Source organism: Solanum stenotomum, chromosome 11 (genome assembly GCF_019186545.1).
Source record: "Solanum stenotomum isolate F172 chromosome 11, ASM1918654v1, whole genome shotgun sequence".
Taxonomy (NCBI): domain Eukaryota; kingdom Viridiplantae; phylum Streptophyta; class Magnoliopsida; order Solanales; family Solanaceae; genus Solanum; species Solanum stenotomum.
The window spans coordinates 51229603-51243687 of NC_064292.1; the positions used below are offsets into that span (position 1 = coordinate 51229603).

Consider the following 14085-nt stretch of genomic DNA (forward strand, 5'->3'; position numbering starts at 1 on the left):
ATTTGTTTACGTCATTAATTAAATCATTTTAAAAAAGGAAATGACTCAAATATGTCATCGAACTTTGAGAAAAAGGCTCACCTATGTAATTTTAGTTACAAATAATGACATGTATGAGCCTTTTCTCAAACAGAAATGACATAGATGAGCATTTTCTCAAAGTTCGATACATATTTGAGTCTTTTCTCTTTAATAAATAAGCATGCCAACTCCATAGAGAAACCATCTCTCATTTCTCACCCTTCTTTCATTTCAAGATTTTGATCATGGCTAAACAAGTTACAGAGCCTCTTAGTACTTTGAGGGTACTGATGTTCCCATTTTTGGCTTATGGACACATATCTCCATTTCTAAACGTAGCCAAGAAACTTGCGGATAGGGAATTCTTGATTTACCTCTGTTCTACGCCCATCAATCTCAAATATGCCAGCAAGAAAATCCCTGAAAAGTATGCTGATTCGATTCAGCTTGTCGAACTTCAGTTACCAGAATTACCCGAACTTCCTTCTCATTACCATACGACCAATGATCTCCCACCCCATCTCCATAACACCCTTCAAAAAGCCCTGAAAATGTCCAAACCAAACTTCTCAAAAATCATGCAAAATTTGAAACCTGATTTGGTAATTTATGACATATTGCAGCAATGGGCTGAATGTGTCGCGAATGAACAGAACATTCCAGCAGTTAAGCTCCTAACTTCGGGTGCAACTGTGTTTTCGTATTTTACCATATCACTGAATAAACCAGGGGATGTATTCCCATTCCCTGAAATTTATCTCAGGAAAAGTGAACAAGTAAAAATGAATGAAATGCTAAAATTTGCTAAAGAGATAGAACCTGATGATGGGGATCGTCAAGCTGATGGAAATAGGCAAATCATGTTGATGAGTACCTCTAGAATTATAGAGGCCAAATACATAGATTATTGCACTGAATTCCTCAATTTGAAGGTTATTCCAGTTGGTCCACCAGTCCAAGATTCGATCACTAATGACGCGGACGACATGGAGCTCATAGATTGGCTAGGAACAAAAGATGAGAATTCAACTGTTTTTGTCTCCTTTGGGAGTGAGTATTTCTTGTCAAAAGAAGATATGGAAGAAGTAGCTTTCGGGTTGGAGTTAAGTAATGTTAATTTCATATGGGTTGTAAGATTTCCGAAAGGGGAAGAGCGAAATCTTGACGATGCGTTGCCAAAAGGTTTTCTTGAAAGAATTGGAGAAAGAGGAAGAGTTTTGGACAAATTTGCACCACAACCAAGAATTCTAAATCATCCGAGTACTGGAGGATTTATAAGTCATGGTGGTTGGAATTCAGTAATGGAAAGTATAGATTTTGGGGTTCCTATAATTGCCATGCCTATGCATCTTGAACAACCAATGAATGCGAGGTTGATTGCAGAATTAGGAGTCGCAGTGGAGATTGTAAGAGATGATGATGGCAAAATTCACAGAGGAAAAATCGCGGAAATTCTTAAAGGTGTCATAACAGGGGAAACAAGGGAAAAATTGAGGACTAAAGTGAGAGATATCAGCAAGAATTTGAAATCTGTAAGAGGTGAAGAGATGGATGCTGCTGTTCAGGAGCTAATTCAACTTTGTAGGAATAGTAATAAGTGCAAATAATGTGGTATGTTGTAATTCAATTAACAAAATAATATTGTATGTGAGGTGCTTTTGTTTGTCTTCAAAATATATTGAGAAAAATAATAAGATTCTCAAATATGACTTTCTTTAGCTTTGTGAACTATTAGTTGTCTCTCTTCCTATTCGAATTATCAGTATCTATGTATTAAAACGCATTTCAAGTTGATTAAGTCAACTCTCAGTTGTTCTTAATCATCTACTCAACTAGATGTGTTTTAACATATATATGGTGATAATTCAGATAGAAAAATAGAACAGTCGACAATAGTTCAGATAGAAAAATAGAACAGTCGACAATAGTTCAGATAGGATAAGAGAACATGTAATAGTTAGAATGTGAAACTGCGAAGTTCAGTTATATGTTTGACCATTATTTCTTTAGCTTTCGATATAAATTCTCAAGTCCATATCATTTTTCTCTTATAGTGATTAAAATGTAACTCATGTGTCTCATTTTATATGAGTTAGATTGATTTGACTCAAAGTTGAAGAAAGAAAGGAAGATTTTTTAAAATTTATGGTCTAAAATGAGTAATAGATATTTGTGTGACAGTGAATCATTCATTAAGGGTAAAATGTGTATTTTAAAGTTTAATTGTTACTTAATATGAAAATGACATTCTTTTTTGGACTGATTAAAAAGAAAGTAAGTCGTATAAAATTGGAACAAGGAGAGTAGTATTTTCTCTCTCTTCTTACTACCAACTAAAGTTTCTCCTTAAAATTAGAAAATAAAATATGGATGATAATTATTTTCTACTTCCATAGGTTTTGCTTTATTTTTTTGTTGCATCATTGTCTTTTTCTTTCATATTTATTTTAGTCAATTTCATAGAGTCTGACCTTTTCTTCCCCTCTAATACCAAAGTTATAGAATACACTAATTTGCTTTTACAGAATTCATTTTGGTACTTATATGATTTATTTATTAATGACATTTTGGTAAAATATTAAATTTCGTTGATTAAATTTGATAATGAATATTAATTTTGTCTCAATCAAATGTATACAAATTTATTAATGAATACGGACCTATAGATAACAGTGTGAAATTATAAAATTGGTAATGCAAGCAAATGTATATCTATTAGATGAATACATACCAATGAATATGAACCTCAATTTATAAAAATGTATACATATTTGTTAGGTGAATACGAACTAATGGATATCAATTTTGACCTAAAGAAAGCCAAACAAATTTATTAGATGAATATTGGCCAATGAATACCAGTGAATATGTCCAATACAAATCTATTTGACAAATACAAATTAGTATTTGAATACTAATACAAACAGATGTATACAAATTTGTTACGTGGATATTTATTGAGTTTTTCATCATAGCTTCTAGCAAATGCCAAATAGATGGGGAAAATAATCTGTATATAGTGTCAAAATAGTCTTAATTAAATATCTTTCTCTACTTTTAAGGAGAGATATAATTCTTTATTAAATATTTTTTACTATTTTTAAATGTGAGTAATAAGAATTTCCACACTTTGACTCTTAAATGTCAATTCTTTTGACTTTCATTTGCCAAATAATTATTTGGCAAAAACATATTAATTTTCAATCTAATTATGTCAATTCTATCTCTTATAAATAAGGCATCCAATGCCACCTAAGGGCCCATCTCTCATTTAGAATCACAAATTTAGTGTCTTTTCAATACTTTGATCATGGCTACTTTGAAGGTACTCATGTTTCCATGGTTAGCTTATGGACACATTTCTCCATTTCTAAACGTAGCCAAGAAACTCGCGGACAGGGGATTCTTGATTTACCTCTGTTCTACACCGATAAATCTCAAATCCACCATCAACAAAATCCCTGAAAAGTATGCTGATTCGATTCAGCTTATCGAACTTCACTTACCAGAATTACCCGAACTTCCTCCTCATTACCATACGACTAATGGTCTCCCGCCCCATCTTAATCACACCCTTCATAACGCCTTGGAAATGTCCAAACCAAACTTCTCGAAAATCTTGCAAAATCTGAAACCTGATTTGGTGATTTATGACATGTTGCAGCAATGGGCTGAACACGTCGCGAATGAACAGAACATTCCAGCTGTCAAGCTCATAACTTTTGGTGCAGCTGTGTTTTCGTATCTTTTTTACTTAGTAAAGAAACCAGAGGCTGTATTCCCATTCCCTGCTATTAATCTCAGCAAAATTGAACAAGAAAAAATGTATGCTAAAGATATCGAGGATCGTTTAGTGGATGGAAATATTCAAATCATGCTGATAAGTACCTCTAGAACTATAAAGGCAAAATACATAGATCATTGCACTGAATTGATCAATTGGAAGGTTGTTCCAGTTGGTCCACCAGTCCAAGATCCAATCACTAACAACGCGGACGACAAGGAGCTCATGGAATGGCTAGGAACAAAAGATGAGAATTCAACTGTTTTTGTCTCCTTTGGGAGTGAGTATTTCTTGTCAAAAGAAGATATGGAAGAAGTAGCGTTCGGGTTGGAGTTAAGTAATGTTAATTTCATATGGGTTGCAAGATTTCCGAAAGGGGAAGACCAAAATCTTGAAGATGCATTGCCAAAAGGTTTTCTTGAAAGAATTGGAGAAAGGGGAAAAGTTTTGGACAAATTTGCACCACAGCCAAGAATTCTAAATCATCCGAGTACCGGAGGATTTATTAGTCATTGTGGTTGGAATTCAGTAATGGAAACTGTAGATTTTGGGGTTCCTATAATAGCTATGCCTATGCAGTATGATCAACCATCAAATGCTAGGTTGATAGTAGAATTGGGAGTCGCCGTAGAGATTGTTAGAGATGATAATGGGAAAATTCACAGAGGAGAAATCGCGAAAACTCTTAAAGATGTCATAACAGGGAAAACAGGGGAAAATTTGAGGGGCAAAGTTAGAGATATCAGCAAGAATTTGAAATCTATAAGAGGTGAAGAGATGGATACTGCTGCTGAAGTGCTGATTCAACTTTGTAAGAATAGTAATGAGTGCAAATAGTGTGCTCATTTGGGGACTTCATGGATTAGTTGTTTGTCAGACTTTAGTTAGTTTCTTTGTGTATTTGGTTTGAGGTGGATGGGGGTCATGTCCCGGTAAACTTATTTCCTTAAGTTTAGACACTAAAGGCTTGCTCAAATATTAGTTGTTCAGTCATTATGAATTTATTGATGTCCTTATTAAGACTTAATAAGCATATGTTTCAGCTTTCGCATTAGTTCCATATGATATGTTTTGATATGTTAAGCCAAGGATTAGCCTCGAATCACTTGTACCGTGTCTCGATTGGGGTGTAGACTCGGTCGTGCACAATTACCAAAGTTATTGAATACACTAACTTGCTTTTAGAGTATTCATTTTGGTACTTATATGATATATTTATTTATTTATGACAATTTTGTACACTATTAAAATTTTGTTGACTGAATTTGATAAGAGGAATTTTCACATATACACACTCAAAATAACTTAATTATGCTCCATAATTGTAGTTTTCTAATTACGATTCGTTGCTACATGTAAGAGGGAGGAGAGAGGCGAGCGAGGGCACAAAGTGAAGAAAGGAAAATTGTATATGTATATTTGTCAAATAATTATATATATGTAATTGGTATACATATGTATTTGTATATCTGGCCAGCGAGATTGGGAGAGGGATGAGAGAGGGCAAAGAGTGGAGAGAGGCGAATTCTATATGTATATTTGTCAGATAATTGTATATATGTAACTAGTATACATATGTATTTGAATATTTGGCGAGCGAGACTGGGAGAGGGAGGAGAGAGGTGAGCGAGATTGGGATAGGGAGGAGAGAGGGCAGAGAGACTAATTGTATTTGTATATATGTCATAAAATTGTATATGTATAATTTGTATTTGTATCTGTATAAAAGAGGCGAGAGGCGAGAGAGAGGAAGAGAGGAGAGAGGAGATGTAATTACAGCTAAAATTAAGCTCCGAGCCATAATTAATTCAAACTATAGCTATGTTAGCTAATTAACTAGTAAATGTTTGCTTATCCACATATTTTTCCCATTTGATAATGAAAATTAATTTTGTCTTAATCAAATGTATACAAATTTGTTAATGAATACAAATCGATATATAACAATGTAAAATTATAAAAATAGTAATGCAAGCAAATGTATACCTATTTATTAGATGAATACGGAGATGAATATCAATCTTGATGTAAATAAATGTATACACATTTTTTAGGTGAATACAGACTAATGTATACCAATTTTGGTTGGAACATATGCATACAAATTTGTTAGATGAATATGGACCAATGTATAGCTATGTAAAATAAGAAAGATACTAATACAAATAAATGTATACCAAATTTATTAAGGAATATGGACGAATGTATACCAATCTATATACAAATGTATACCAATCTATTTGATGCATACATATCAATGAATACCAAATGCGTATACAAATTTGTTAAGTGAATATGAATTGAGTTTTTCATCATAACTTCTAGCAAATAGTTGGGACTCTAGGAATATCCATAGTCTTAATTAAATATTTTTTGCTAAGTTTAAGGAGAGAGATAACTCTAAATATTTTTTTGCTAATTTCAAGGGGAAATAATTGGAGGTTAGAAGAGCTAGATATCGTACTCCCTTAGCCAACTTTTAATTGTCATGTTATCCTTTTCAAAAGTCAATTTGACTAATTTTCAAGGGGAAATAATTGGAGGTTAGAAGAGCTAGATATCATACTCCCTCGGTCAACTTTTAATTGTCATATTGTCCTTTTCAAAAGTCAATTTAACTAATTTTCAAAGTTAAATTAGATTACATTAATTTGATATTTTAAACAAATTTTTTAAATATTCAAAAACTATTAGAAAAGTATTATAAATTGCAATATTTTGCATATCAATATGATGATGAAAAGTTACATGTAAAATGTTAGTCAAAGTTTTTATAGTTTGATTTTAAAAAAGTAAACCATGACAACTAAAAGTGGACCAAGACAATATTAAATATCTTTTACTCAAAAATAATTTGAAGAGAGATGTGAGTTAATAAGAATTTCCTCCCAAAATATACTTTGACTAATAACTATAAATTATTTTTGACTTCTATTTGCTAAATAATTATTTGGCAAAGATGTATCAATCCAATCTATGGATTGCATATACAAGTCAAATCCTTGTTAAATGCTTTTAGACTTGTGTTTTGTCCTCTATCTCTCACTTCACTCTATATATAGAGAATCACAAATCAACTTCTTTCAAGATTTTGATCATGGCTACTAATTTGAGGGTACTGATGTTTCCATGGTTGGCTTATGGACACATTTCTCCATTTCTAAGCATAGCCAAGCAACTCGCGGACAGGGGATTCTTGATTTACCTCTGTTCTACGCTAATCAATCTCGAATCCATCATCAAGAAAATCCCTGAAAAATACTCTGAATCAATTCGTTTTGTCGAACTTCACTTACCTGAATTGCCTGAACTTCCTCCTCATTACCATACTACCAATGGTCTCCCACCCCATCTCAATCACACCCTTCATAAGGCCCTGAAAATGTCCAAACCAAACTTTTCCAAAATCTTGGAAAATCTGAAACCTGATTTGGTGATTTACGACATATTGCAGCCGTGGGCTGAACATGTCGTAAATGAACACAACATTCCAGCAGTCAAGATCCTAACTTCGGGTGCAGCTCTGTTTTCGTATTTTTTCAACTTTCTAAAGAATCCAGGGGTTGAATTCCCTTTCCCTGCTATTTATCTTCCGAAAGTTGAGCAAGTAAAGATGAGAGAAATGTTCGAGAAAGAACCTAATGAAGAGGATCGTCTAGCTGAGGGAAATATGCAAATCCTGTTGATGTGTACGTCTAGAACTATCGAGGCCAAATACTTAGATTATTGCACTGAATTGAGCAATTGGAAAGTTGTTCCAGTTGGTCCACCATTCCAAGATTCGATCACTAATGATGCTGACGACATGGAGCTCATGGATTGGTTAGGAACAAAAGATGAGAATTCAACTGTTTTTGTCTGCTTTGGAAGTGAGTATTTCTTGTCAAGAGAAGATATGGAGGAAGTAGCTTTCGCGTTGGAGTTAAGTAATGTTAATTTCATATGGGTTGCAAGATTTCCAAAAGGTGAAGAGCAAAATCTTGAAGATGTATTGCCAAAAGGTTTTCTTGAAAGCATTGGAGAAAGGGGAAGAGTTTTGGACAAATTTGCACCACAACCAAGAATTCTAAATCATCCGAGTACCGGAGGATTTATAAGTCATTGTGGATGGAATTCAGTAATGGAAAGTTTAGATTTTGGGGTTCCTATAATAGCAATGCCTATGCATAACGATCAACCAATAAATGCTAAGTTGATAGTTGAATTGGGAGTCGCGATGGAAATCGTTAGAGATGATGATGGGAATATTCACAGAGGAGAAATCGCGGAAACTCTTAAAGATGTCATAACAGGGGAAACAGGGGAAATTTTGAGGGGCAAAGTAAGAGATATCAGCAAGAATTTGAAATCTATAAGAGAGGAAGAGATGAATGCTGCTGCTGAAGAGCTAATTCAACTTTGTAGGAATAGTAATAAGTACAAATAATGTGGTATGTTGTGATTCAATTAACAAAATAATATTGTATGTGAGGTGCTTTGTTTGTCTTCAAAATATATGGAGGTTGAAATAATGAAAAAAATAAAATGAATAGGATGCAACTTATAAATTGATCCTACAATTCTACATTCTCAAAATATGACTTTGTTTAATTTTTACATGAATTATCACCATTTATATATTAAAACACATCTGAAGTTGATTAGGCCAACTATCAGTTTTTTCGTGATTGAACTATCACTATCTACTCAACTAGGTGTGTTTTTAACACACATATGATAATAGTTTTGGTAGAAAAATGAAAAAGGGAACATTTGGTAGTTGGTGTGCTAAACCTACGTAAAAATGATGATTCAAATGTGTTTTTGATCATTATCTCTATAGCTTTCAATATGAATTCTCAAGTCCCGTGTCATCTTATACAGAGGCGGACCCACCTTTGAGGGTGTGGGTGCATGTGCACCCGTTCACTTCGGAATTATTTTGTGTATATACGTGTATATTCTTAAATAAGGATTATATAATTAAATGTGTACGGTAAAACATATAAGTTGAGTTGGTGTAGTGGTCCAACACCTTGTCGTTGTGCTTCTTAGCAACTCGTGTTTCCCGAGTTCGAGATTCGAACTAGCAATCTTAAAGTATACACTAAGGGTATTAAAAAAGCTCAAGTGAGATTCGAACAAGCAATATCAAAGTATACACTCGATTATGTTAGATATTTTTAAATTTATATTCATACATTTTCGTTGAAGTGTCGGTGCTTCGACTAACCCACATCAGCCTTTAGTAGTGCCTCTGTCGTCTTCTAATCCTAGATTCGTCTCTAATCTTATAGTGGTTAATCATTATACATCTAAAAGTAGCTACACCGTACGCATTGAATTATGAATTAAAAATTAAAATACGATCAATAAGTTAGTATTGTGGTACATCCTTAATATAACTTAAAGAACAAAACTATGATATTGTATTTAGTCAAACGTTATGCATTGATCTTCTCTTCTCTCTAATGTTGGTTTACACTATATTTATGAATTGTCATTGTAGTTGTCAAAGAAAATATGTTGCATTTGCCATTATAAATCAAATAATTTACCAAGCTCTCACGCACCAAGAAATGAACACAATACCTATCCTTCAAAAATAAAATAAAATACTGTGAATTAAATAGGAGAAATTGAACAACTGAGTATCAATATATATATATAAAATTATTGTGTACATGTTATATTATTAAGTGCGAAACTTTTAAAAATAACATAATCTTTTTAAGATTAAAAGTGTACTTAAAAGAGGAACATGATTACTCACCATCACACTAACAATTGAGGAGCAAAATTAAATGTAGTGAACAAAATCCCGTCATTGATATCAAATGTCAAAATTATCTTTGTATTGATACATGAAAACACACTCTAGATAATAAGGTAAAGAACAAACGAGCATAATAATAATATAACACAACTAATTTTAACAAATTAAAAATATTGAAAAGGATTATAGTAAAGCAGTATCACAATGTCAATAAATATTTATTTTAGAATTTGTTTTCATATAAATAATTATTATACTGGTAAAATATGTAATAATGTTTGCACCTAATTAATATTACAAAGTTAAAGTTAATTAGGATTATATTGCCGTTATAAAGATTTATGAGTAGTTTGGTGTGAGGTATAAGGTATAATAATTCATGGATAACATACATGATTATTTTATTCTGTATTTTGGTTTGAGGTATTAGGTAGTCCATAAAATATTTATCCCACAATTTATATCATAGTGATTAGATAAATTATCTCACATACATGATGGAATAACTTATCTTGAATAATTATCTCGAAATAACTTATTCTCAACCAAAAGGCCCTCTCTCAATTAACTAAAAGACCTATGAGCTATAAAAAAAGTTATCACATACAAAATTTTGACTCTATAATCTTTCTTGAGCAATTACATGGCAAACATACTCGAACTCTATCAAAGAGAAACAAATTGTGTTGACTCAGAAAATAAATAATATAATTTTAAAATTAATTTTAAAGTAAGAAATTAGAATTTCTCACCTAGTACAAATAAAGAAACACCTAAATAAAAGTAAAATAATTTTCAAACCTTTCTAATGATCATTTCTTAAGAAACGTGTAAAAGAATCCGAGTTATAAATTAAGACGGACCTAGTAGTAGAAGTTGTCTTAGAATTGTTATCCGTCTCTTTCATGCTTCTTTTTCTCCTTGAAGTCTTGAACCTTCACCTCATAAAGAGAAAAAAATTAATTAATATTTGTTAAGAGACGTATAAAAAAAAGGACAATAATTTAAGACAAATAGAGTATTAGGAATTGTCTAACAATTCTTATCTATCTCTTTCATGCTTCTAATTCTACTTAAACCTTCACCTCATAAAGAGAAAAAAAAAACAAGAAAAAATATTGATAAAGAAGAATTAAACTTCATTGCACTTACATCCGAGTTAATATCTTAAAAAGTCATTAAACTATGACAAATTATCTAACAAAGTCACTAAACTTTATTTTATATCAATGACTTTTCTAGATAATTTTTCATAGTTCACTAACCTTATAAGATATTAACTCCTGCATCTGGATGACATTAGAAATATTCAAATAAAAAAATACGTTAATAAGAGTAGAATGATTTTAAAATCTTTTTAATCAATATTTCTTAAAAGATGTGTAAAATAAGTGATTGAATATACTATATATTTTCTTCTCATTATTTCAACGTCATCATATTTCGAAGATCAACTAGAACAAGAAACAACTCACACACAATATAATTGAATTATAACATATGACATTAATTCAACTTAGCACTGTTCTTAAGAAAATTGATGAGCTCTTCAGCAGCAACATCCATCTACAATCTCCACCGCAACTCCCATTTTAAATTCTTGCTAATATCTCTCATTTTGCCCCTCAATTTTTCCCCTGTTTTCTCTATTATGACATTTTTAATAGTTTCCGCGATTTCTCCTTTGTGAATTTTGCCATCATCATCTCTAACAATCTCCACCGCAACTCCCAATTCTACAATCAACCTAGCATTCATTGGTTGATCAAGATGCATAGGCATGGCAATTATAGGAACCCCGAAATCTATACTTTCCATTACTGAATTCCAACCACAATGACTTATAAATCCTCCCGTACTTGTATGATTTAGAATTCGTAGTTGTGGTGCGAATTTGTCCAAAACTTTTCCCCTTTCTCCAATTCTTTCAAGAAAACCTTTTGGTAAAGCATCTTCGAGATTTTGCTCTTTCCCTTTTGGAAATCTTACAACCCATATGAAATTAACATTACTTAACTCCAACCCGAAAGCTACCTCTTCCATATCTTCTTTTGACAAGAAATACTCACTCCCAAAGGAGACAAAAACAGTTGAATTCTCATCTTTTGTTCCTAGCCAATCCATGAGCTCCATGTCGTCCGCGTCATTAGTGATCAAATCTTGGACTGGTGGACCAACTGGAACAATTTTCATATTGCTCAATTCAGAAAGAAAATCTATGTATTTGGCCTCTATAGTTCTAGAGGTACATATAAGCGCGATTTGTATATATCCATCCACTAAACGTTCTTCATCATCAGGTTCTTGATCTTTAGCAGATTTTTCCAACATTTCACCCAATTTTACTTGTTCAATTTTCCTGAGATAAATATCAGGGACAGGGAATTTAACTCCTGGTTTCTTTACTAAGTTGACAAAATACGAAGTCACAGCTGCACTGAAAGTTAGTAGCCCACTGCTGGAATGTTCTGTTCATTTGCAACACGTTCAGCCCATTGCTGCATTATGTCATAAATCACCAAATCAGGTTTCAGATTTTGCAAGATTTTTGAAAAGTTTGGTTTGGACATTTTCAGGGCCTTTTTAAGGGTGTGATTGAGATGGGGCGGGAGACCATTAGTCGTATGGTAATGAGGAGGAAGTTTGGGTAATTCTGGTAAGTGAAGTTCGATAAGGTGAATCAAATCAACATACTTTTCAGAGATTTTGTTGATGGTGGATTTGAGATTAATCGGAGTAGAACATAGGTAAATCAAGAATCCCCTGTCCGCGAGTTTCTTGGCTACGTTTAGAAATGGCGAAATGTGTCCATAAGCTAACCATGGGAACATAAGTAACCTCAAAGTAGTAGAACCATGCTCTGTTACTTGTGATCCCATGATCAAGTTCTTGTTTGTGGAGTTTGGTGTCATTGGCTACCTTATTTATATTGAAGGGACAAAAGACAAATATACCCAGAACTATCGTAAATGGTATGTAGATACCCTCCGTCATACTTTTGAGATATTGGTGCCCCTGCCGTCCAAAAACTAGAGCATATATATCCTTCACTCTAACGGAAGACTAAATAGGGACACGTGCTGCAATTTTATTCATCGGGTCGATGGATAAGATTATGACACGTGTATGTCTGTTAGTATAAAGGGTATATATGATTTATTTTTTGGACGGCAAGGTCACCTATATCCCAAAAGTATGACGGAGGGTATCTGCATACCATTTACAATAGTTCGGAATTACATTTGTCTTTTTTCCATTTATTGAAAATACAAGAGAGTTGAAGACATAATGTGATAGTTAAAACTCTACCTAACAAACGTGACACCTGTATCAGAGCTTAAATCGAAAATCCCTTATTAAGGATGAAAGAATATTACCATTTCATCATGCGTCTTGTTTAATGTGATTGGTTGTTGAGTTTTTTATTTTATTTTATAGACTTCTAGCCAAATTTTATGCAAAGTGACCTGTTGTGTGATTGTAATTGGTTTGAAATTTTAAGGTACAAAATTTAGGCAAGTTTTATGAAAGGGACTTGTTGTGTGACTTTTGTAGGTAATTAGAGATTTTCTGTGTATCCCTTCAAACTATATCATATAATTTGATACTGAAATAACATGCTATGTGATTATTGTGCTCAAAATTTTTCTAGTGAATATGTTTAAAAATCTCCCAACTCTCACCATTTTACGAAGTATCGAGTATTCACATGCACACACCCAACATCCAACCCGCAACCCCAAACTACTACGACCACATCATGTCAGGTGATTCATTTTTACGACTTTTTTTTTTAATTTCTCACCGCTTTCAATAAATTATCAAAAATATTTTGTTATATATTCAATTTAAAAAGAAGTACAATTCAAGAAAGTAATAGAAACACCCAATAAATTAAATATGAAAATCAGGTTTTTACTTTAAAAAAGATTGTTTGTAAACTATTTTACGAGTTCTAGTTTGACCCATCATAATCTTTTAAATTAATGTATGCGAGTTTGATTTCGCATAAAGTTTAAATATATTAAAAAATAAGTTTAAAATTAATTATTCAAAATATAATTTCATTTTTTTATTTGAAGGGGTTGGTTATGTTAAGCCTAAGTAGGTGAATTCAGGGGTGTTCACGGGTTGGTTTGGATCGGTTATTGGTCAAAATAAAAACCAAACCAACTTAATCGGTTTTAAAATTATCAAAACCAAACCAAACCAAATATAATATACATTTATCGGTTTGGTGGTTATCGGTTTCAATTTGGTTTGGTTCAGTTATTCGGTTATTAACCATACACAAAAATAAAAGAAACAATTTATTCAAAATGTGAAAAAAGTGACAACAATCCATTCAAAACAAAAAATAGTTAGAATGACTTAAATTACCGAACTTTCGATCACTGAATTAACTATCAATAAAGCTTTAAAATTTACTATATTGGCCTAGAAGGAAGAGACAATAACATTTTCAGTCCCACCAAGAATTGTCATAGACACTCATATACATGAGAAAAATGTTTTCACTTTAGGC

The 14085-nt window shown here is 32.5% G+C and overlaps 4 protein-coding genes across 4 annotated transcripts; 3 read left to right on the top strand and 1 right to left on the bottom strand.

The window, feature by feature from the left end:
* Positions 1-266: 266 nt before the first annotated feature.
* LOC125846034 (beta-D-glucosyl crocetin beta-1,6-glucosyltransferase-like) lies at positions 267-1628 on the top strand. The gene has a single exon (XM_049525499.1). The coding sequence runs from the start codon at positions 267-269 to the stop codon at positions 1626-1628; it is 1362 nt and encodes a 453-aa protein (XP_049381456.1).
* Positions 1629-3331: 1703 nt separating this feature from the next.
* On the top strand, positions 3332-4663 carry LOC125844356 (beta-D-glucosyl crocetin beta-1,6-glucosyltransferase-like). Its single transcript, XM_049523662.1, has one exon. It carries the CDS (start codon positions 3332-3334, stop codon positions 4640-4642), a length of 1311 nt encoding a protein of 436 aa, XP_049379619.1. The 3' UTR covers positions 4643-4663.
* Positions 4664-6902: 2239 nt separating this feature from the next.
* On the top strand, positions 6903-8368 carry LOC125844350 (beta-D-glucosyl crocetin beta-1,6-glucosyltransferase-like). The gene has a single exon (XM_049523658.1). It carries the CDS (start codon positions 6903-6905, stop codon positions 8229-8231), a length of 1329 nt encoding a protein of 442 aa, XP_049379615.1. The 3' UTR covers positions 8232-8368.
* A 2758-nt stretch (positions 8369-11126) lies between these two features.
* On the bottom strand, positions 11127-12472 carry LOC125846035 (beta-D-glucosyl crocetin beta-1,6-glucosyltransferase-like). The gene is made up of 2 exons (XM_049525500.1): positions 12175-12472; positions 11127-12028 (listed from the first exon to the last, which is right to left on the bottom strand). The coding sequence occupies exons 1-2, from the start codon at positions 12470-12472 to the stop codon at positions 11127-11129; spliced, it is 1200 nt and encodes a 399-aa protein (XP_049381457.1).
* Positions 12473-14085: the final 1613 nt, after the last annotated feature.

Coding starts and splice junctions, on each gene's coding strand:
- LOC125846035 (XM_049525500.1), bottom strand. CDS start 12,472: ATGACACCAAACTCCACAAACAAGAACTTGATCATGGGATCACAAGTA. Junction 12,029..12,174: donor TCATTACCATACGACTAATG/GTCTCCCGCCCC, acceptor GCAAATGAACAG/AACATTCCAGCAGTGGGCTA.
- LOC125846034 (XM_049525499.1), top strand. CDS start 267: ATGGCTAAACAAGTTACAGAGCCTCTTAGTACTTTGAGGGTACTGATG.
- LOC125844356 (XM_049523662.1), top strand. CDS start 3,332: ATGGCTACTTTGAAGGTACTCATGTTTCCATGGTTAGCTTATGGACAC.
- LOC125844350 (XM_049523658.1), top strand. CDS start 6,903: ATGGCTACTAATTTGAGGGTACTGATGTTTCCATGGTTGGCTTATGGA.